The 25,547-nt window shown below is 38.7% G+C and overlaps 1 protein-coding gene across 1 annotated transcript in view; it reads right to left on the minus strand.

The window, feature by feature from the left end:
- RBM46 (RNA binding motif protein 46) overlaps positions 1-24,660 on the minus strand; it is a 45,721-nt gene extending 21,061 nt beyond the window's left edge. Inside the window, exons 1-4 of the mRNA XM_003356986.4 lie at positions 24,488-24,660; positions 11,744-11,905; positions 10,399-10,866; positions 9,040-9,822 (exon numbers count right to left, since the gene is read on the minus strand). Coding sequence (XP_003357034.1) covers positions 9,040-9,822; positions 10,399-10,866; positions 11,744-11,894 — 1,402 coding nt within the window. The 5' untranslated portion in view covers positions 11,895-11,905; positions 24,488-24,660. The remainder of the gene's footprint in view (positions 1-9,039; positions 9,823-10,398; positions 10,867-11,743; positions 11,906-24,487) is intronic.

Consider the following 25,547-nt stretch of genomic DNA (forward strand, 5'->3'; position numbering starts at 1 on the left):
AGACTGTATTAATATTTACAGACTAAACAGACCTAAATACTTCAGCTGTTCACGGTCTGTTCAGAGTCTCCAAGTCTTCCTGAGTTGTCAAGGTTTAATTAAACAAAACATTCCAGATATAGGCTGAGCAGAATAAAATTTTTGGCCTGAATACTATGGCCAAGCTCCTTCCCCAGAGCTACATCAGTGTCTCAGCATCAAGCCCTTAGAGCTTTCAACTGGATGCACATCTGTGCTTTACCTTGAGTTACTCTGTGCCTCCATTAGCAAGACGTGTCTTAAGGTAACTCTTCTTCACTTTATGCCATTTCCACTTATAAAAGGTTTCACAGGAACACTCTACTTTGGATAGTGGAAGAAAACTGTACTTTAATAAACCTGTAATTACATTATCTGGTCACCTTTGGACCCAAAATTAACATATCAGTGGGAGGAAAAAAAAGCCACACACACAATATGGCTCATGTGTTGCAAATTTATGTGTTCACCCCTAACAAGCAGACTGGAACATGTAAGCTGAAACAAAGGTAATGAGAAAATAATTAATTTCATAGGCTTACAACAACCCATCTACAAAACAGGACTACAAAAAAAAAAGTGAAAAAAAAAAAAACAAAAAGAAACAAAAAGTAAAGTATCTCTATAAATAACATCCTTAGAAAATACAACAAAAGAAAATCAAAACATGCAAAAGAAAAAGGGTTTACATAAAGGTCAACACAGATAACAAATACATAAAAGAAGCTGGCATTATACATCCTAGTTTATAATTTGTTTATTCAACTTTACTCTTGGTTAATTTGTATATAAAAATCAAGCTATACTGTTTAAACACAGAAGAAAAGGCATTCAGAATACACTCACCAAACTATTAGGTAATACAATTACAACAGACTAATGTTTTGTAATGACTGCATTCCTATCTACTTTTTTTTTTTTTTCCTTAGGGCTACCCCCCACCCTGCAATACATGGAAGTTCCCAGGCTAGGGTTCGAACTGGAGCTGCAGCTGCTGGCCTACACCACAGCACTTGGGATCCAAGCTGCATCTTCGACCTACACCACAGCTAACGGCAACACCGGATCCTTAACCCACTGAGTGAGGCCAGGGATCGAACCTGCGGCCTCAAGGATACCAGTCGGCTTCGTTAACAACTGAGCCACAACAGGAACTCCCTATTTGCTTTTTAACCTAAAGTTATAGATACATTTATAACAGAAATCACTATCAGCATGCTATATAAGATTATATTTACTAAAAGAAATGCAAGAAGGTATATAGTGAGCCAAATCATCTTAAAATATGAATTATTGTGTATATAAAAATCTATATAAAGGCCATTTTTGTAGCTCAAATGTCACTTGCCATAAGTAGTGGCCAACATGTAACTAATATATCTTTAACCAACTATTACAAATCTAAGGGAAAGAAAATCCAAGTTGTTCCTAACATTTTGATGATTTAGAGGTTCTAATTAGTAGGGAAACTAGAGTTTTTTCTTTTGTTTTAACTCTCCAGAGGGACGTGCACTCGTCTCAGGAGGGGGTGCCATCAGGTCCTGGATAGAGGATGTCTTACTCTAGGTTGGAGGATGGACTGCTCTAGGATAGATAATATTTCTGAAACCAATTAATAAGGGTAGATATGATATTTAATCTTTAAACAAAAGGCCTGGAAGCACTGACACTGCATAATTTTAAAGTGGCTAAAAGCAAAGATGATCACTTGAATAAAATTCATCACAGTAAAACCATTTTTCTAAAACATCTTCGGTCTCCATTCACTAGTTCATTCATACCATAGCATAAGAAGTTACTGCCTACTAAATATTACATAGGAAGCAGAAATAAAAGCATGATAGGCTCAAGACTAAGTGAAGCTTCCTACGCAGACTTCACTGATTCTAAACCCCTCCCAAATAAATAAGCCTTAGAGGAGAGAAAAATTAATACAACATTGAAATGCCTTTTAAAGCCACATTAAAAAATATATTTAGCTGACACCTTGTGGCAAAATTAAAAACTACTGCTGACATCAAAGAATGCAACACATATGCAAGATGTACTGTGGCCTTTGATATTAGAAGGGAAAATTTATAAACCATGAATTTTTCTAAATATTAAAAAATACCATATATTAAATGTATAAATTAGAAAGCAGTAACTATTATATTAGAAACTACTGTATTAGAACAAGTATTTTAGGAATGTGTTAGCCAAAGATACTAAGAAACTATAGGATAAAGGATCAAGTGTGACTAAATAAATGTATTAAAGTAAATAAAATCACATGATTACATTAGTTAATGACATAACTGGAACAAATATTGGGCACATGCTGTTTTAATATAAATCACTATTTTCCTAGATTCTCTGTTATAAAAAGAAAATGATTTTCAAATTAAGTAATTAGGTTGGTTCTGATTATAATTAATTGACAAATTCAGGGAAAGAAGTAAGCAAAAAGCAATTACTTGTCATCATGAAAATGAAACGGGTATAATATAAAGGCCACTGCTGTGGCTCTAAAAAGACAAAAGACAAAAAAAAGGGGGGGGGAGTTCCCGTAGTGGCTCAGTGGTTAACGAACGCAACTAGTAACCATGAGGTTGGGGGTTCAATCCCTGGCCTCACTCAGTGGGCTAAGGATCTGGCCTTGCCATGAGCTGTGGTATAGGTTGCAGGCAAGGCTCGGATCCCAGGTTGCTGTGGCTCTGGCGAAGGCCGGCAGCTGTAGCTCCGATTGGACCCCTAGTCTGGGAACCTCCATATGCCACGGGTGCAACTCTAAAAAGACAAAAGACAAAAAAAAAAAAAAAAAAGAAAAGAAAAGAAAAAAAGAAACAGGTAATTGATTCATTTAGTTTGTTCTCCTATGAATAGACAGATCTAAGCTTTGAATCAAGGAACAATAAACTGAAAAGAGAGTTAATTCCTACAAAAGCAGCTTGTGATTTTAAACTATTTGAATTCAAATCTCTATCTCGGTACACATAAAAAATATGATTCTTGGTCCTTCATAAGAGTATTTTTAATAATAATTTAAACAAAACCATAAGCCGGAAGTGTCTTTAGAGGTCACCAAGTAAGACCTGCTATTTTAGAGATGAAGGCTCTGTGGTCCACAAAGAGGAATGACTCACTGCCCATTTGAAGGTCACAGTTTGTAGGCAGCTGAGACTATATGTCCTTTTACTTGCTTACTCATTACTCTATTAAGCTGCTTCTTTCAGTAACAACTCCATAACAATTATGGTCCATTAGTAGAAGTGTCACTAAGATAAGAATTATGAGTTATACCAGATGATGATCTTTTGAAAAAAAATTATGTTCAAGAAGAACAGAAACACATGAACACCCGGCCCTCTCAGAGGGTCAAAGACACATAGTTGAGTTAATGGAATTTCTATCTCAACACTTGGTCATACGAACACAAACCAATGTATAAAATGTTGATGTTGATCCTAGTTAATTAGGTGAATTTAAAATCAAATTCAGCCAATTACTTTTGTTCTTTAATTAGTTTAAAATAGTATGAAAATTAGATCTATAATTAAAATTGGAAGACCTTCTAAAAATATTATTTTTCTTCTAATTATTTACAGTAAAACTTCATTATAACCTTTACATTATATTTAGCTTAAGTGTCTCCTCAAATTATTTCCTAAATTAAAAAAAAAAATAAACTAGAGAAGGTTTCTCTTTGTTTCAAAGTAATTTTTTGGAAAATTTTTAAAATCAAAATTCTATCTCTGCATTTCTGCCCATCAATCTGGAAATGACAGCTCATAAGAAAAAAAAGCACAAATTATTTTTCAGATTAAAACTTCTCAGAATAGTATACCTTCATTCTGCTCTGTCTTCTAAATAACTTTCAACAAAGTTACAAGTGATAACAGAAATCAAAACCTAATCCCCTAATCTTTAAGTAATATTAAAGGGACAGCAAACATAATATAGCTATCATGCTTATATATATCTACTAAATACTTTAGCACACAATGACCAGAGAAAATGAAAGATTCTGATGTTGTATGTCATTACGAAGTCAAATATGAGAAGCAACATGCAAGTTAGCCACAAAATGAGTACCGAAAAAAGTACAGAAGATATTTTTAAAAAATGAATATTCACACAAAAATTGGTCCACACAAAGCAGAATGACTTCATCTAGAAAAAATATTACTTGCTCAGAGGAAAAGCAAGCACAGTCAACATAACTATACTAAAGAGAAAATACCTGCAAAATTTTAAAAAGCACAACTGATGAAATTTCAATTAACTAAAGTTTACATCTATTCAATTTCTAATTCCTAAAATCTGACTAAAATCACCAAAGCAAATGCTACACAGAACTATTTGCCATTAAGCCACCATGAGGATGTTTCTCTAACAGGTGTTTGCTTGTGTTATGCCCCTTTCTGCTCATAAACTCAAGATTTATAACTCAGATCCCCTGGGAGGTGGGCCCTCTCTCTCTCTACTCCTCGACCTGTGTAGAGTCTGTCTCTGCCTTCCTCAGCAGACTCTGACAATTAACACATGAGGAGCATTCAAAAAAAATTTTTTATTTAATTAAATTTCATCAGTCATGGCCGAAACAAAAGTATAAAAAATTCAGATGAAATTAAATCAATGGCACAAGCTGGTTTGTGACAGAGGTTCTTCACTCCTGTTTTAGAAGTTTTAGGTGATCATTCAAGTAAAAAAACTACCCTCTGCATAAAGATTTAACATAGAAACAAGGGAAAAAATGCCTTGCCTATAGTTATCTGTTAATAAATTATCTAACAGGATGAATTATCGTCACACCCTGAGGCTACCTCCCTCCTTCCACTAAGTACCCTCCAGGACTTTCCTCTTCAAAACTGTAACTCTCCTCGACTTTCCTTTATCTCCTTGATTTTGCTTACTCCACTCCTAGATGCCCAAGAATCCTCCAGCAGAAAGCAGTGGCAATACTGGAAGGCTCAGATTCAAAACAGAGGTGAAGTTTTAGTAAAAGCACGATTATTCACACTGAGAGTCTGATTCATTATTAAACAGATACAAATTTATGAAACTAGAAAAGGATTATTTAAAAAGACGTGATGGTGAATGACCCAGTAAGTTTCCATACATCAAAGAGAACCTATCTCCTACCCCACATCTGTATTCTACCCTATAAACTCACTGAGTATCCCATTGATTACGGCTCCTAATACAACCAGGTGATAGATCATGTCTTATCCTGCTGGATCGGTGATGAGTTGCCAGTGAGGTTAGGAAGATTATTCTCTGATTCAAAGATGAGAGTTTAAAAAAAAAAAAAAAATGAGGTTTCAATTTTGGTATTAACCTCAGCTTCCAGCTTTTCTTAAAAAAATATTTTCCTTAAAATATAACCCACTATAAATAGGACCAAAAAAACACCAAAATATTTTAAAACTTGATTTTAAATTTCTACGCAACAGGAACATCTGGGATTCTGCCAAGACCACTAAATGGTCACCAGAAGTACTCTGATTTTAGTACTCATGTAGACGCCTGCTATCCATTGACAAAACTTTTTCCTCAACACCAACAATAGTTATTTAACTAAATATAGTCTCGTTTGTTTTTTTTTTCTTTTATTCTTCAAACTTGAAAAATGGGTGTGGTGATGCCAAAACAATGTGGGCAGTAAAAGCACATTCTTAAAGAGCTCTGAAATAAGAAGGTAAATGAGTGCTTATATCATGTATAATAGTCAAGGATCAAGGCAATGCCCAAAACAGCATCAAAACTGAAAGGGTAATAAAAGGATGTCAAAGCACATTTAAAAAATTATTCCACTCAAAAAAAAAAAAAAAAAAAAACCTTAAAATAGCAGTTAAATTCACGATCTAGAAAATTAGATTCAAATTCTTCAAGAAAATAGAGCCAAAAGATGATTAAGACTTAATAAACCCCATTTGAGGGACTCCAGGAACCAGTACAAGATCTCAGAAGAATCCAGTGCCTGAAACGTGCATGATTATCAATAACACAGCACCTCTCCCCCTCGAAGAACACATCACCACCAACTGACCTCGGCCCTGAGCGAGCCATCCAATGAAACCCTCAACCTTCATCTGAAGGAAACCGCTCCTGAAAAGGCTTCAGCTCTTTAAAGCGAGAGGCTCTGCTCACACAACCAGGCCAGAATATTGCCACAGGGTTTAATCATCCTTCACCTGCCCTGTGACAAAATGGAATCTCCTGGTCATCCACACCTACCGTAACAACCTCTGAGGGTCAGACATTTGTTTTTTGATCAAAGACTCCTAGACCCTCTGATTCTTCCCCTCCCTTGAACCCTCTCCCCTTTTCTCCTCAGCTGCTTCTTAACCTTCCCTCCCATTTCTAGTCACCATCAGGGACATCTGTGTTACTGTCTGTAGACAAGGCCTCAGGCTTTGTGTTTATAAGCCCTAGTATTTAACTGAAATTTTTGGCTTAAATTTGGATCTTAGCTCTTGTCTCTGATGGTGAACTGAAACTGAAAAAATACATAAAACATAAACTGTTAATTTTTTGATCATAAGCAGTTTTGATATAAGATTGATAAAATCTGGAACATGGACCAACGCAAACTGTATCTTCTAAAAACTTCACTTGTTGAAGCTAATTATATCTCTAATGAGCATAATCCAGTTGGAATACTATAACTGGGCAGGGGTTTTCTTTGGGAACTCTGGGTGAGTAAGAGGTAACTATGGACCTAGGACTTAGGTAATAACTTCTTGGAGTTTCCATCATGGCTCAGCAGAAACGAATGAGGATGTAGGTTCAATCCCTGGCCTCGCTCAGTTGGTTAAGGATCCTCCGGCGTTGCCGTGAGCTGTGGTGTAGGTCACAGACACCGCTTGGATCCTGCGCTGCTATGGCTGTGGTGTAGGCTGGCAGCTATAGCTCCGATTTGACCCTAGCCTGGGAACCTCCACATGCCTCGGGTGGCGCCCTAAAAAAGCAAAAAATAAAATAAAATAAATATATAAAAACATCTGACTAATGGAATTAAAAGCAGATGGGTAAACCATGTCTACATAAAAAATCTGACAAAAACTAAACTGCTTTAGGGAATCTTAGAAATTTAAGATAAATTTGTAAGGGACAAGAGTGAAGAGAGAAATAAAATGTGTCAGTATTACTCTGTTAGTCAGACAACTATCTTGCTCAGCAACTAAACACCTAATATTCCACTCCAAGAGAATAATTTGATCCATTTTTCTCTAAGAACCCTAATGTGAATCATTTTCTATCCACCTAATTTTATCTTTAGAGTGTCTTATTAAAAGAAAAATGGAAGGCTTCTATTTTGTACATTAATGGAAGCCATACCTAAGAATTTATCAATAACTTAGGTGACTGAAAAATTCCCAAATATTGCCAAACTAATAATTGAGGACACTGCTGGAAAGCTTTTTCTAGGGACCTGACCCTTCAGCTCTAACATTCTGGCAGCATCTCCAAATCAAAATCTCCTAAAAATATTCCTAACACCATGGAGTGGCCAGGGCAGACAAGCAAGTCTACAATGCATAAAAAATTGCTCTTACTTTTGAAAATGGCTTTCCTTTTTCCTTGCCTTTTCTTAACCAATTTGAGAAAATCAATTTTAAATAGATGTATGCTTTAGTAGTACAATTCTGCAACTAGATAACAATAATTTCAAGCTACAAATTTGACAATTACAATCAAGAATGATTATAATCAGACACCTTTTCCCTTCTACTGTTATTTTTAAGAAGCCACTATTCTTCTAATAAATATTATTTGGGGCACAAAGTAGTAATAACCAACCGAAATTGATAGCTGCATTAAAAAAATGAGACAAACTAGGAGTTTCCATCTTGGCTCAGCAGAAATGAATCTGACTAGGATCCATTAGGACACAGGCTTGATCCCTGGCCTCACTCAGTCAGTTAAGAATCCAGCGTTGCCATGAGCTGTGGTGTAGGCCAGCGGCTACAGCTCCCATTCAAGGCCTAGCCTGGGAACCTCCGTATGCTGCAGGTGTGGTCCTAAAGACAAAAAAAAAAAAGAGAGAGAGAGACAAACTGGTACAAGGGAGAGAGGGGGAGGGGCAAGGCGAACCCAACAGTAAAAAACAGGGGGTAGAGGAGTTCCCGTTGTGGCGCAGTGGTTGGCGAATCCGACTAGGAACCATGAGGTTGCGGGTTCGGTCCCTGACCTTGCTCAGTGGGTTAATGATCCTGAGTTGCCGTGAGCTGTGGTGTGGGTTGCATACACGGCTCGGATCCCGAGTTGCTGTGGCTCTGGTGTAGGCTGGTGTCTACAGCTCCGATTCGACCCCTAGCCTGCGAATGTCCATATGCCGCAGGAGCAGCCCAAGAAATGGCAAAAAGACAAAAACAGGGGGTAGAAAAATACCGGCGATATTACATCTCTTCCTTCACTCACAATGCCAAATATTTAGTCAGCATATGGCCCAAAGCTTTTCTTAATTACCTTCAAATGCTTTAGAGGAACTTACTTTTTTTTAAAAAAAGCATGAAATTAAAGAGAATGGTCATTAACAGCTCTTAATGATGCTTTTTGTCTTTCTTGAGTCATAATGACAAATTTCCAGATTGGTGAGCATAAGGCCGTGTCTACACATGACCCGTCTGAAATGCCTCTGATTTTAACTGCTCCCTATCCCTGCCCTCAAAAGGTGACTGTGTAGACATCACCAAGGACTCGGGAACTGTCTTATACATTTGTTTAAGTAACAAATCCTATAACTTCTGCAGAAATTATCAAAAATAAACTGATGGAACAGTATCATGAACTCTAAAATAAATCAAAACCAAAGTTCCCTGCCAAGGAAGTCATGTTTAAAAAGCTAAATCCAGGAAGATTATACAGAAGAGAAGTCTCAACAAAATTTACCATGAAGTCCTAAGATTAAGGTAAAATTTAAATTAAGTACTCACCACTAATGTTGAGTTCAAAAGAAATGACTTATAAATAATCTATAATAATACTTGCTAACTTCCCATTCCACAAGATTATTTAAAGTATTTTTAAACTTACCCAAATGAAGTAACGTAAACTGGGCTGCCAGTTCCTTGGCATCTTCTAACGTAGTACAGAGTTTGTCCGGCATGAAGTAACTCTGGGATCCATTTGCAATTGCAGGAATAACGATTTTATACACCAAGAGTACTTTCCCGTCCTGACTGGTTGCTGAATATAAATAATATTCTGGTGGTGCCCAATTATTTTTGTTGCAGTAATAATCCAAATGCATTACTGCAGAATTGAAATGATTGGATTTTAAAGAATACATACTAATTGGAGTAAGCTTTGTTCCAGGAAAAAATGGGTAAGTGCATCTTTCGATTTCAGGAGGGCTTGGGCTATGCTGGCCATTGAGACGAGCTTGAAGTGTCGGTGGCTTGCCAAGAGTTTTGGGGTGGCTCTCCTCTTTGTTAGCAAACACAATCAGGTTTTCAGAATTGGGGCTAATCTGACCATTAAGATGCTGCCTCCAAGTGTTTTCTTTATTCACTGGTTTTGCCAGTGTGACCTCAATACTTGCTCCATCAATGCACTTTCCATTCATAACAGACATGGCAGCCACTGCATCTTCTCGGTTGAAAAAGTGAACGAAGGCATAATCTCGAAGTTTCTTTACTCGTTCAACCGCACCGGGTTTGAATTTGTTGAATTCTGCTTTAATTGTTTCCTCTGTAGTTGAGATCATCAGATTTCGTACGTAGAGAACTTTAACTCTCTGCATGGTCTCCTCATCAACTTCCTTCTCTGGGTCAGCCCAATCTACTTGAATGGTATGGCCCCATAGTTGGAAAGTCCCTGTAAAAGAGAATAAATTAATCTGAAGACAATTAAGACCTCAAAGTCAACATTAAATAAAACTGTTTCTCCAAAGAAGCAGAAACTCAAATACATATTGTTATATTTGCTACACATCAGCTTGCTCACACAAAAATTTTTACTAAGGTGAACCCGGCCAGAACTTATGGTGAAATTAATTTTGGAAGAGGCAAAAGAACAAATACACTTCAAAGACAGACCTTTATTAGAAGAATAAGTATTTTTACCAAACAACTAATAGCTCAATAAGAGTAAATTGTAATAAATAATGAGCTATTATCAGTAAATTATTTTAAAGTGACTTTCTAAATTATTAAAATACTGCAAAATCAGTAAATTACTAAAAGTTAAATCAGTAAATCGTTACAAATAATGACTCATTTTATAGGAACAACTTTGTGTCTTTTAGAATCAATTATTTGACTTCCCTAAACAACATCTATTCTTCTTCAAGGGCACTACATATTTTCCTAATATTGAACTATGAGGTACTGTTGTTTTTTCCATGTATAATAAGGTTAACGTGGAAAAATAAATTTTAAAAGGAAAAGTTACCTGGAATTAGTTTTCTCCTAGCCATAGCTGCAGCTCTGTGAGATTCATATTCGACAAATGCAAAACCACGATTTTTGGTCTTATCAGTTGCACTGGGGTAAACAATGACATCTACCACTCCTTCTGTAACTTTCTTCATTTCATCTAAGATTTCTTCTTTCTTCTTTTCCTTGGGAATAGCTCCAATAAATAACCTGCAGTTATCCAGGCTTACACATACACCAATAAACTTCCCTGGTCGAATCTCATAATTATTAAGAATTCTGATGGCTAACTGGGCTTCTTCTTTCGTAGTATACATCACAAAAGCGTAACCTCGATTTTCACCACTAAATTCCATCATAAGTCGAAATTCATATATCTTCCCAGCTCTTTCAAATACAGGCACTAACTCATCTTCATACATATCACGAGGTATTTTTCCTACAAAAACTTCACAGCCTCTGGGTGGAGGTGGACCTTCCCAACCTGAAAGACAAAAATAAACACACAAATAAATTCTAGTAAGATATTTAAGTTCCTATACAATCCTTCATCCCACACATTTGCTGTGGGCCTCCTATGGGCCAGGTACTATTAAAGGTGTCAGGGATACAACAGTCAACAAAACACAGCCCCTTCCTTCCCTCACGAAGCTCATACTCAATAAAGAAGATAATGAGTAATATGTGTTAGGAAGAAAAATAAAGCCACAGAAAGGCTGATATCTTGGGCAGAGTAAATCTTTTCTATGCAAATGAGGTTGAAGCAGAGACCTGAATGAAATGAGGGAATGAGCCTTGAGGATGTATCAGAAAAAAGAAAAGCAAACAACACAGAGCGTGCAGGTCTGCTCAGGAAATGCACACCTGAGGGAGGAGTAAAGGGACAGGCAATGCAGCCATCAAGGTCAAGAGAGGCCAAGACTTTACTTTAACTCTGACAAAAAGTTAACTGGAGGGTTTTGAGCCAAGACATTGTACTGGCTATTGGCAGACAGGCAAAATAGTACACCTAACAACCCGTGTGGATCTGGTTTGCATCTGGTGTAAACACCACTCACTACTCTTTCAAATCCATCCCCAAGGGACCTCCCCTGTCATAACTAGAGCACCCTTTTCCAGGGACCCAGTGCTGACTTCTTTCTCAACTGCTTCTTAGACCAAGAGTAGAGCTGAAAAAATAGAAGGGCAAGACCTGTTCTACGTACACAGTCCCCCTGTTCTCCCACACAAAGTAAACTGAGTGCTAAGGTCCTAACGTGGTCACCAGGAAAGAGCTACTCTTGGGACACGTGGGGAGATACACACCTAATGTAAATGACTACACAAAAGATTCAACTGTTTGAACATAAACAAATCCACACCTGGAGGAGGACCACCAAATTTCCTTTGCCCATTTTCTTGAACCATGTTGTAACCAGTCTTTTCCATCAAAGCAAGTAACGCTGCTTCATTCTGAGTACCAGTTCGGACTTTACTGCATCCATTTGTTCCATCTATGTTTTCTTCATTCATGGTTGCCGTTCCTAAAGCAAAGTTTAAAAGAAGTATTTATGCCATGGAACACCAGGAGGAATCTATGAAGCATCTCTTCAAGCTGCAAAAGCCAAGGGCAATTTTGGCAGCTACATCTGGGGATCACTACAGCCCTGCCCCCAAAGCTCTTCCCTAGAGTGGAAGCTGGAAACCTCTTTTAATGTCTCTCTGATCAATTAAGCGGTTCCTTTAATAAAGCCTAAGCTATAAGATAGGAAGGTAAAAATGGGACAGAAAGAAAACAAAAACAAAAGTAGGAAAATGCAAGTGAAAGGGAGTTGGAGGAAGAAAAGCAATCAAAAAGAAATTACAAAGAGTTCAGAAATTATAAAGTGATAGAGCTAAAATTAGGTGGCCTTGAAAGTCCTGCTCCTTTTTTTTTTTTTCTTTTTATCTTTTTGCCATTACTTGGGCCACTCCCGCACATGAAGGTTCCCAGGCTAGGGGTCTAATCAGAGCTGTAGCTGCTGGCCTACGCCGGAGCCACAGCAACATGGGATCCGAGACGCATCTGCAACCTACACCACAGCTCACAGCAACGGTGGATCCTTAACCCACTGAGCGAGGCCAGGGATTGAACCCACAACCTCATGGTTCCTAGTCGGATTCGTTAACCACTGCACCACGACAGGAATTCCCTTGCTCACTTTTAAAATATCTGAATTGTTCTGAGTGATGATGAATATAGCCACAAATGCATCTGTTTCATAAACACTACCCCCAAAGAGTCTTTCAACAGTCTTTAAAGCTCCATCCAAGCTACGTTACTGCATCCAATGGTGTGATGCTAAAGATAAAAGGCAGAAGAGTAGCTCATGGGCCCACTCAGCTTCCACCTGCCATCCACCTTATTTCCTTAAATGCAACATTTGTGTTGTTTATTAAGCTACAAGTCATCTATCAAATGCCTACTGAGCTCACCAACCAAGCATTGGGAATGAGAATTCAACATACCCAAAAGAGAAAGTCATTTTATCTTCCAAACCTGTTCCTTTCTGTTTTACCCTAGCTCCATCATTTCATCCATTCAATAAACAAACGGCACCATAACATGCATACTCCTCCAAACTATCACAACCAGAAACTTGGGAATTAATCCTGAGTCCATCCTTTGACTCATAGCTAATCAGTCCCAAAGACCTTCATAGTTTTCCTCCTAAATACTGCTTGAAGTCAATCTTTTCCTGCCTATCCCCAGTCTGTTCCCAGACTGAATTTCTTACTTGAACTAGTATAGTTGTTTCTCGTTACTCAGTATCCACAGGGCACTGGCCCCAGTGGTCCCACCGATACTGAAACCCAAGTATGCTCAGGTCTTATATGAAATAGTACTGGAGTTCCCTTGTGGCACAGCAGGCTAAGGAATCTGGCATTGTCACTGCGGTGACAGTTTTATCCCTGGCCTGGGAATGTCCACATGCCCTGGGTGTGGCCCAAAAAACAGCACAGTATTTACCTACAACCTATGCACATCCTCCCATATACTTTAAATCACCTCTAGATTACTTATAATACCTAAAAGAATGTAAATGCTATATAAATAGTTGTAAATACAATGTGAATGCTATAAAAATAGTTGCCAGCATTGCTGCATGCGTGGCAATTTCAAATTTTGAGAACTTGGATTTTTTTTCAAATGTTTTCAATTGAAGATTGGCTGAATCCGCAGATGTGGAAGCATGGATATAGAGGACCAACTATGATAGGTTCCTAACCTTCATTTTCAGGTTTTAGCCTTGTCCCCTTCAGTGCTGTCAAGGTGATATAAAATACCTATCTGACTATCTTTAGCTTTTCCTACAAATACAAACTAAGGGGAAAAAATGAGTAAAATTAAAAAAAAAAAAAATCTTAGAATCAAGAAGGCCCTTCTAAAAAATAAACAAAAAGGCCTCACAGAAAAATATTGCTAGATTATTTTTACTACATAAATATTAATTAATTTGGGGCAGGTTTGGCCTCAGTCTGTCTCTTAAAAGGAGATAATAACAGTTTCTACCTCATAATATTACTAGGAGATTAAGCATAAAGGGCTTTGAGTTCTCATTGTGGTGCAACGGGTTAATGATCCGGCTCATCTCTGCAGCGCTGCAGGTTTTATCCGTGGCCCAGTGCAGTGGGTTAAGGATCCAGTGCTGCAGCTGTGGGATCGTTTGCAGATGTGGTGTGGATATTGATGCGATTCCTAGGCAGGGAACTTCCATATGCCTCAGGTGCATCTAAAAAAGAGGGGGGAAAAAAGTATGAAGGGCTTAAAGTAGTATTTTGCATATAAGCACTATAAATGTATTGACTATCTAATTAATACAATATATAGTTAATAACAATTTTAATAATACTATTGTAATTTTAAAAAGCCAAACTGCTAAGCAGGGGCTGTCAACCCAAATTCATTCATTTATTCAACAAGTGTTTATTAAGCACCAACTGTGTACCAGGCACGATTCCTTATGCCTGGGATGCAGCCGTAAATAAAAGACCAAAATTCCTCCTTTGCATAACTTACACTCTAGTGGGGAAAAAAAATGATAACAAAGGCAATATGTAAATAACATATGTTAAAAGATAACAGTAGGAAGAAAAAGAACAGGGATAGGGCAAATGGGTGAGGAAGAGGTTTGCAGAAGACAGGGTGACATTTTAAACAAATAACCACAACAGGCCTCGCTGAGACGATACCATTTCAGCAAAGACTGAAGGAACCCGTAGCCAGTGCAGTTCTTTGGGGAGAGCACTGCACACAAATGGAAAAATGAGGACAGGCCCAAAGACAGAAATGTGCATGACACACACAGGGTACAGCAAGGGGACCTGGGAAAGCCAGGAGAAGAGGAGATGAAGCCAGCGAGTAAACCGGCTGCCACATCCACAGATCATCTAAGTCAGGTGACAAAGGACTTCGGCTTTTTTTCGGAGTAAATGAGGAGCCGCTGGAGATTCTGAGCACAAGAGTAATATGATCTTTGATTTTTAAAGGATCGTCTAGCTACAGCATTGAGAAGTCCTTAGGAGAGCAAAGGCGGAAGCAAGGAGACCAGTGAGAAGACAGCTAAAATTCAGGTGAGAGATGATGGTGTTGTGGACAGAAAGGCAGAGGTGGGAGGGAGAGAAGGAGTCTGTGATGTGTGATGTAATTTGAAGGTCCATCCAATAGAATTTCCCCACAGACTGGGTATGAGATAAACAGAGAAGTCAAGGAAAACACCAAAGTTTTGGCCTGAGCAGCAAGAAGCCAGGAGGTGGAGAAGGCTGAGCTAGGACAGAATTTTAGGGCTAAGAGCAGCATTCAGTTTTGCACCCGCTAAGTTTGCATATCCTTGAAAGGCCTGCAAGACCATGGCAAGAAATGCTAAATAAGCAAAAAGGTCTAGTACAAGACTCTGAGAAGTTCAGTGGGCAATGTTTAACCAGAAAGCCCCTTCTCCATCAGAAACAGGCAGCAGCTACTTGGTTCTAGCAAACTTTTAACCTCAAGGAAATCCAGTTTGCCCAGTTACGCGAAATTTTCCAACTTCAAGAGAAGTCAGAAATCTGCAGATTTTTTCCTGTGAAATCTCTCAATTTTTAAAAGTTGAGAGTCAAGGTACTGCATTTACATATTACAACTATAAAGCTACATAAATGTCATTTCCATTTACATGTACAAATCCAGGCTTAAAAAATAGCATGACTGAAATGTACCCTGGTGGAAAATTATATTCAAACTTAATCCATGGTATACTTTATCCAAATGCCAATTCAAACCTGAATGAGTCAAAGTCTCACCCTTCAATTCTCTACACACATACTGACTGTTTTCTATGTCCAGTCACCCTGTTGGACATCCTGCTCGTGCTGGTGGTCCTGAGAGGCAGAACTTGAGGGGACAGTTCCAGGGACAGAGCACACCTCAGTCCAGCTCTCTACTAAATTAAGCAGAGAGAACTGCGAAGTTGGAAAGGGCTGAATGGGAGGGAGCATCTCACCAAGTGGAAGTATTCAAACACAGGCTGAACATGCTATAGAGATTCCAGCAAAGAAAGCACTGCTGGACCATGTGGCTTTCAACACCCCCTCCAAAATTTAGTACAAAGAGAGTTCAAGCATAGGCTCTGCCTTAAAAGGACTTAATCCAGGGAAGAGTAATATCATCGTCATGATGATCATCATCCAGCTGGGTGCCTCTATGTTTTAAGCCTGCCTTTTAGAGAGCATTAGCTCGACAAGAGGTTCACAGTTCCTTGAAAACAGAATATTGCAGGGTTAAAAAGGACTGGGAATTAATTCAATGTAAAAACAACAAAAACTCCACAGACCAAACAAAATACCTGCAGACTTTCTGTGGTTTAAGCTCTGGGCTGCCTAAGAGCAAAGATCCTGCCTGCCTGAACACTCTCCTATTATCCACCATAGGTACTCAATAATCATTTGCTGGATGAAGAGTCTAACAAAAAGCTCAGAAAAACCCTAAACATGACTTGCTTGATACACTTCTGGCAGGTATGCATTAAATTGGAATAATTTTTTGAGGAAAATTTGTTTGGTAATATTTATCAAAATCTAAAACATACCGATACTTAGTAATTTAATTATTACAAAGAAATTAACCTACAGATATAGTTGCTGCAAGTACATAAAGACATGTGCACAAGCATGTCCACTGAAATACTGTAATGCAAATCCCAAATCTAAAAAAGATCTAGCTGTCTACCAATAAGGGACTCAAAAAATTATAGTGTAACTACACAATGGACTGTGTTATGCAGTTCCTAAAGAATGTCATAGATTTGTGTGTGCTGATATGGAAAAATATTCAAGAAATATCACATGAGAGTAAGGTGGAGAACAAGACATTTACTACATACCAAATGTGTGTTTCGTTTAAAGATGTATATGTTTACATTCCCAGATGCTTGTGAATGCAAAAATTAAGGCACACAAAAAGTCCAAAAAAATGTATAAGGAACAACAGCTCTCAGGGTGAGTGGGAACGAGAAATCAAAAGGACCTTAACTTACTACTTTTCTGTGAATACCTAGGCCATGTGCTACATGTATGAAAAGCAAAAAGCCCTCGGGGTTTCCTTAAGAGATAAAATCTACATCTACATTAAAAAGTCATAAAGGTCCTTTCAAATCCTGGCCCAGCCAACCTCACTTCTAACTGTATGTCAGAAACAATACTTATTGAGTTGCAGTTTTGCAAATGTGCCTTGTGCTCATGTGCCAGCCTTTGCACAAGCCACTCCCACAGTCCTTCCTTGCTTTCTTTGCCTTTCCCACTTTAGAAGCGCTGTAAAAAAAAACAAACAAACAAACAAAAAAAACAAATCCCACAAAAAAACAAACAAACAAAAAACCTCCTTGACCCTCCCTTCTCAATGCTAAATTAAGTACTGGGTTTCTTTGTTTGTGCTGCTCTGACAGAACCCATCCCAGAGTGCTGGGCTGTCAGGCCCCTTCGAGTCCCCCTCCCCTAACCTCCCACAGAAGTTAGGAAGGGTCTAATCTTTGATTTGCAGGTCTCTACCACAATGCACATTCCTTGGCCTGCGACTGATGCTCAATGAATGACACAGGGAGGGAGGGACACCCTAATTTAACTATAAATAACAGACTTCGGTGAGAAAAGACCTGAGTTGCAGTTCTTAGTCAAGAGAACTTTGACAAATGACTTTACTTTCACCTTTACTTTTCTAATCTGTGCAATTCCATTCTATGTTTATTTCTGCATTCATTTATTTAGCACATTAAAAACCATGCATAATGATAGGCACTTTGTTTCCATGACCTCATTTAGTACTTACCCTGTGAGATCCTGTACTCTTTTCCATTTTAAGACAAATAAACTGAGACTGAGATAAAGTTAGAGTGCTTATAAATTGGTAGGGTAGATATTTAAATTAGACACCTGTCTGCCTAAATATTGGATTCCTAAGCCCCTACTTTATATTATCCTCATTTTAGATGTTTAATAATCTGAGGTCTCCAAAGAGTTATAATAATTTGCCTGAGATAGTACACTACAACACCAGTACCTGAATCCAGATTTTTTTCTCAATAGTTTTTTTTTTTTTTTTAAGTCAAAATAGGAGTTCCTGCTGTGGCTCATCGGTAATGAACCTGACTAGTATTCATGAGGATGCAGGTTCAATCCCTGGCCTTGTTCAGTGGGTTAAGGATCTTAACCCACTGAACAAGTGAGCTGTGCTGTAGGTGGCAGACACAGCCTGGATCTGGTATTGCTGTGGCTGTACCTGTGGCATAAGCCAGCAGCTGTAGCTCTGATTTGACCCCTAGCCTGGGAACTTTCACATGCCCTGGTGCGGCTCCAAAAAGCAAAAAAAAAAAAAAAGATAAAATAATAAATCAATTATTCATGATTTTAAAAAAAAACCCACAAACTTAAAGACAAAAAAAAAATCTATCAACAAAAACTTTTTCAAAAAACCCTAATAAAATAATTTCAAATTTATTAGACCTTAAAAATCATCTAATTCAACCACTCACCTGATTCTCCCAACTTCATAATATTGCTGCCAAGCAGTCATCCACCTTATTCCTGAAATCTTACAACACACTATCTTCCTGAGCAAGAGAACTGTGGTTAACTCATTCAGAAAGTTCTTTCTTTTGATGGATCATAATCTCTTTCCTTGTAACTTTCACACATAGGTCCTGATTTGATCCCTCTGGCCAAACTAAACATGCTTCTTTCATATAACTGCATTTGAAAAACCATTATCCTCTTCCCCAGGCTAAACAATAACAGTGTCTTTAACCCAACATTTCCTACAGTGATGTCCCTAAGATAGTATTCCAGGAGCTATTAACAGGCCTCAAAAATGTGTTCTATGCCTCAATTCATCTGAACTCACCATACCTCTCTCTTAAGAGCATCACAATGAACACACATATTTAAGGCCACGAAAAGTTCTAGTAAAAACAAACCTTTCATCTTTAACTCACGGTTTCCCAAACATTTCAATATGATACCGTAATTTTACCTGGCACCTTTATTAATTTTCTATAGAACCACTTGGAAAATGGTGCATTAACTGCTTCTTATACAATATAGTTTCATGTTCCCTCATTATCTTCTTTTTCCTTTAAAAGCATGATGACCCAAACAGAAAAGTCCATCAGTACAGAGAAGGATTAAATTAGTGTTTTACATAACGTATGATCCTGACAGTTCACATTAAGCAAACTGTCAAAAACAAGAAACAAACAACAACAGAAACAAATCTGCCCTAGCCTATGGCAAGCAAAGGATTTAGTCATACAGAATTTCACCTTATTTGGTTCAACCCACCAGGTCTTCCCACCCTACTCTGATTTTTACCCACTTGTGCTCCATCTAGGAAATGACCTAACTCTTCCAAAATACAACTTTTATATCTGCAAGCTTAATTAAGAGCTATCTTTCCAAATATAAACAGAAAATAACTTAAAACTGCCCTAGTCTGACCAGTGAATAGTAACAGAATTCAACACTGGCTTAAATAGTCAACATCCATCATCCTTGTAATCAAACAGAATGTCATTAATATTACTTGGGTCCTGATAATTCATTTTAAAAATGTATTTACATTTGAAGAACAGGTATACATGATATCCTAAAGAAACCTTTTTAAAAAAAAAAATAAATAAAGCTACATTGTAAAGGTCCATCTACAGAAAAGGTAAAAAGCTGTTCAGCTCTTCCTCAGTTCCTCCTTCTGTGTTCATTTTGCCATGGCCAGTTTGGCCTCATTTCTCTTTATATAATTTTCAGATTCTTCTAATTTACTGGCCTCATATATTTATTAATTGGCAGAAGTAGAAAAGAAGTCTTTCAAGAGAAAAGTCTTAAGTCTGTATATTCAGATAACCATACACTTTACACTACACTTCAGTAATGTATTTTATTAATATAACCCCAAGTCCAATAAATCAATGTAATATTAATAGATTCTAATAAAAGAGATTTTACTCTGTTGACAATCAGAATCATTAATGACGTAAAGATTAACCAGCCTTTTGTCTTTGAATTAATGCAATTTTTTCTACCATCAGTCCTTTAAAATTAAAAGCATTTTAAATGATGTAACTACCCTTCTCCGCTTAAGACTGTTTTTATTCTATGTTTTGCCACTGTATCATCACTGAAGGCTTTACAGTAAGAAAATATTACAATTGCAAGTGGACCTTAAACCACCTCCAATTTTATACACTGGAAAATCAAGAGTAAATGAGGTAAAGAAACTTGAGTAAGGTCATAAAACTAGTAAATGAAAAGACCTAGGGCTCAAACCCTCATAGATTTATAAACTCCAGTTCTCTTTCATCATTTAGTCTAGAGGGACCTTAATGGACTAGACATTCCACAGGACATCACAGTGGCTCCTTACACAAAAGACATCATGTTCATACAAGGTGGAGAACAGGAAACTTTGAGATTTCTGGTTTTAAAACATGCTGTAGGAAAATGGATGAGGAAAAAAGACTAGTCTAATATGCTACCTTAAACATGCAATTTATTGCCTATAATAAATGCAATAGATAAATATAGCTTCTGCTTTCATTTTATCCAAAAAAAGTCTTGGACTTTTTTTTTTTTAAACTGTAAAACACCTCCTCTACATGGCTGACTTCTGCAACCCATTCCCCCTCTCACAACTGCTTTATAGATACATATTTTGGGTTAATCTATGTCACTAAAGTTATTTTTTTTTGTCTTTTTTTTTGCCTTTTCTAGGGCTACTCCCACGGCATATGGAGGTTCCCAGGTCCAATCGGAGCTGGAGCCACCAGCCTACACCACAGCCACAGCAACTCGGGATCCGAGCCACGTCTGCAATCCACACCGCAGCTCACTGCAACGCCGGATCCCCAACCCACTGAGCAAGGCCAGGGATCGAACCCACAACCTCATGGTTCCTAGTCGGATTTGTTAACCACTGCGCCACGACAGGAACTCCTAAAGTTATATTTTCAAAGATATCTAGAGTCCCATGTTGAAATAACAGGCCAGACTCCACATTAAAGACTCTTTTTACTAGATAAATATTAGAAATATATACTACATTAGTACAATCAAAATATAAAAACTTGAAATTACAGAAGTATAAGATATGCTGAAGAATCCCATCCTCTCTTTAAGAATGAATATGTTATCTTAAAGCCTCCAAAACAACAGTAAAATGTACATCTATCCAATTCACAATTAAGACAGTTTAAAAATAGCTAACATGAAAATTGTACTTAATTTAACAAAAATACATTTCTAAAAGGACCAGAATTCAAGAACCTCTAAAGCAGGCATACAGTATCTTTACATTCATTCCAAAATGTTCCAGATCAATCTGAAAATTACCAAAATTCCAAGGAAGCACAGCAGTCCTACACATTATGATAAAATTGACATACCACCTGAAGTTTCAGGCTCATTTAGTCCTCAGCCACCTTCAACTGTGAAGTCACAGTCCTAAATTTTACAAACGTTTTTCCTTACCCTCCTCACTCAAGGAATCTGAGTAAGAGAAGGGTCCTGAGCCAGAGAACAGCATACAAAAAAAACAAACAAACAAACAAAAAAAGTGGGAAAGGTAGTATATGTAAACTCTAATTTTCACAGATAAATCTTTTTTCCTAAGCTTTGAACTTTCAAAGATTCTTCTCCATATCAGTTTCAAAAGCAAAAGAAGAAGGAAAAAAAAGAATAAAAGAAAAAATCCACTAAGCTATAAAGCATAAGGCCACAATAGCATAACCAATCATAGGATAGATAATTCAAGTAGCAATTTGAATCAAGACCTTAGCTTGAGATGCTAACTATATCTTCATTAGTATTAAGCATTTTAATAAGTTAACAAAAATAAAATTTTCAAATTCCTACTGCCTTGCAAAATAGAAAATGTATTAATGAAAAAATGACAAGCACGATTTTAGCAAAGTATAAATGAAAATTAATCACTTATTTAAAGGAATTTGTCAGTTGTGTTCAAACTACTTAAACTGAAACTTCATCTTCTGAATTACTACAAAAAGTTATGAAGTTTTGAAAATGAACATATGAATTTTAAAACCTGAATAATTTTTTATTCACTAAAATTAAAAAATATTAATTTCTAAGATATCAAAATACATCTACAGAAAGCACATCTGATCTGTAAGGCGTCCCTTAAATTACATGGCATTAACTTCCTGACTTGTTAGTTCAGTTGCTACTGAGTGCAGTACACTGACACCATAGCTGGCAGGTCAATAGAAGTTTTTTAGCAACAACTCATTTTAGTGACAGACTGCACTACAGCAACATGGTTCAAAACTGAGAAGGATTAATCAAAACTGTATGATATGTAAGCCTAACATTATTTCAACATAAAAGGATATAGACAGATTGGTTCAATTCCATTATAAATTACTTTTATTAAAGAACAAAAGGACATTTTTATTCCTAGAAGTTAAACATATGATGTATAAAAAGTTTTAGTATTAAGTATTTCACAACCTCTAGTAATACTGTAGAGGGCAGGTTTACATTTAGAAAAGACTTAAAACCTGAACTACTTTAAAAGATAATTGTGGCTAATAATAAGTTTTTAAATGGTGCCTTGAATAATAAGTTTAATAAGCCCTTTGAGATAAAGCTATCCATAGTAGAACCAAAATTCTTGCATACTACTACAAAACTGGGCGCTATAATTGGTTGCCTAAGATCTTCTACAGTCCCTCACCTGAAACCTGTTACAGTTTGAACACAGAGATCATATTTTCTTGCTTCACCAACCACCAGGTAGTAAAACAAAATGAGAAACATTAACAGCATTAATAGGCAAATCTGGACAGATTTTATTTGATTGTATTCACAGACCCTCCTGAAGCCAGCATGTTTTGAGTTTCCTAACAAAAATGACACCATTAAAATATGAGCCTTAACTCTTGTCCACTGGTCATATTCTTATTAATGATTCTTACCTCATAATATATCCAGTAATGCTACATCCTTATATTTCAATAAAATATATAATTTACATTTCACTTTATATTTCAAGTGTTGGTATGTATTATAATCGTCAATAATGTTCAAGTCAAATACTCCATCCACCCTCTTAAGAGAAAATTAGCAATTAAATCAGTGCCTTAAGCAGAAACTAAGGCATTGCTAATATTCAATACTTATAGCACTAGTAGTCATCTTTATGTGTGTAATGGCACGTAACCGCAAACAACCTAATTTTTAAAATGGAAGGGTTCAAATGCGGACGCTGGAAAGGAGTCTAATTACCATTACATTAGAGCCCAGGATGGGCTTTAGTTCTGAAAGAATCTAAACGGAAGTTTGCTGAAGTTTGCCGAACTCCTCAACTATACATTGCAGTGACTCTTAAAAGGAAAATATCTTCCTAGTATTTAAATAAGTAAACTCCTATCAACACGCGAATGTTATATATTAGTCTACTTACACACGCAAAACATCCTGCTTCTTGGTTCTACAGTCATCCTCAAACACAGAGTGGGAGAGATTTGTCAAAAAAGCTAAGTCTTGAAAAGCACCTGCTGACGTTCTATCAGACTGGCCTATATTAGTATCCCCATCTACGATAAAAACTATAGAGTATTTTTCAAGGATGTAAAGAGAGAGCCTATAGAAACGTCAACATCAGCTAAACTACATTCACAGATGAGGCAACTTGGTGTCCAGATAAACCAAGCAGCTTCACAAGGATCTCAGAAACCATATCAATGCCAGGATAAAACCCAAGTTCCTGGCTCCAGATTCAATGGTCTTTCCAGTGCCTCAAAGAAAATATTTTTAAAACTAATCATTAAGACTATCTGATATTAGGAAACAAAGATGGCACCGCGCGTGGATGCCCGTCGCCAGCTGCCCGCTGCGGTCAGTTACCGTCCCCTCCGCCCGCGGCCCCCCACTGCCAACACCCGACGCACGAGAGGGCGCTTGGGAAAGAGCGGAACCGAGGCCAAGGCACCCAGGAAACTTCGAGACTTATCCCCGCTACAACTCGACGGAAGGAATCACATTATTGCCAAATCTCCCCCAGCAGTCGGACGCCCGGGGCGTCGTCCCAGAGCCTCCCGCGGGGACACGCGGGCGCGACAACGGCCGCAGTTTAGGGCTCCAGCGGGCGGCCGGGACCGCGGTGCTCGACGGAGGAGAAGGAAGGTTAGGAGAACACGGAGGCAGCAGGTGGGGAGCGGCCGGAAGGCGACGAGGGGAGCGGAAATCGAGCGGAGAGAGGGCAGGGCGCCGCCGGCGGAAGGAGCCGCGAGGGGCCCCGACGGGACACGGGAAGGGGCCAGACAGCCGGCGGGGCCACGCGGCGGGAGCGGCGACGGCGGGCACTGGCGGCTTCAAAGATGCCCCGGGGCGGCCAGCCGCACCGAGGGTCCCTGCCCTGTGGGTGCTCGACGGGCCCGGGCGGGAGGAAGGGTGCAGTCTGCGGACACCGCGTCGGGCCGCGCGTGGGTCCCTGCTCGCAATCGCCGGGCAGGGAGGCTGGCAGGGCTTTGTGCGGCCAGGAGGCAGGCTCTCCAACCGTTACCAGCGGTTTAGCGGTGACCCCGCGGCCCCCATTCCCTCCTCACCCCTTCGGGTCTTCAAATGTTGGTCCTAAATCCTTGGGACCAACGACCACAAACCGCCGCCACCGTTTCGGGGACCAGTCGGCCGGAGCGGGGGTCGCCGCAGGGGGAGGGGAGCCCACGGGAGAAGCTCGCGCGGTCCTCGCGCCTCGGCTGGGCTCCCGGCTGGCGCCGCGCGCAGTGGCCTAGGCAGCCCCACGGAAAGCGGGGCCTCGACCAATCAGTGGCCGGGGGAGTGGGAGGGACCAAAGTTTAAATTCGTGGGTAGTTCTTAGGAAGGGAGAAGAAAGTAGCTGGAGTGACAGACACTTTAGCCAATTGGAGCTAGAAGAGAGAGCTGTAGGGCGCAGGTGGGCTTAGACTGATACCCCGGAAAAAGGTTCCTGGAGGTTTGGCTAAGGAGTTCAAAAGCGAGGGCTGCGATTGGAACCTCTGTGTTCTCTTTCTTGGGAATATGGGTGCATTATAAAAGTTCTTTTTCTGGGAGTTTTCAAGTCATAAACTGCTACTCTGACCCAAGACAGTCATGAATACTATGGACCTCTTTAAATAAGAACTTGGGGTGGGAGTGGTATAAGGCTAAAAGTGGTGGGAGAGGGAGAGGAACGGGCTAAAAGGTAGGTTTGTAATAAGACTAGACTTATAAAGATTGAATGGTTTAAATGCACAAGAGAATGGGCATTTAAATCTCTTGAATCAAGAGACCTAGTAATATGCCAGATTCTATGGCTAATCAGTGTGGAGAGTGACTGGGCGGTGGCGGGGCTCAAGAACCAGGTTCTGTGCTTGCGTAAAACCAGCTTTCACTGATACTGTTCTGTGGCGTTCGGCATACATAACCCCGAATTTTGCCCCCATTAAAGATAGAGTTTGGGATTAAATAGACAAAGAAAAAGACGACTTAGGAACCAACTCCATAGACTCAATAGAATATTAGAACTGGAAAGAACCTAGATCATGTGGCTTCTGCTTTATTAACAAAGGGGGAACTTGATGCCCAGAATAATCCAGAGTTACACAGTAACACAGGCCCCCTGATTGCCAACTTCAAGCAGCTTTCTTC

Source organism: Sus scrofa, chromosome 8 (genome assembly GCF_000003025.6).
Source record: "Sus scrofa isolate TJ Tabasco breed Duroc chromosome 8, Sscrofa11.1, whole genome shotgun sequence".
In the NCBI taxonomy this organism is placed as follows: domain Eukaryota; kingdom Metazoa; phylum Chordata; class Mammalia; order Artiodactyla; family Suidae; genus Sus; species Sus scrofa.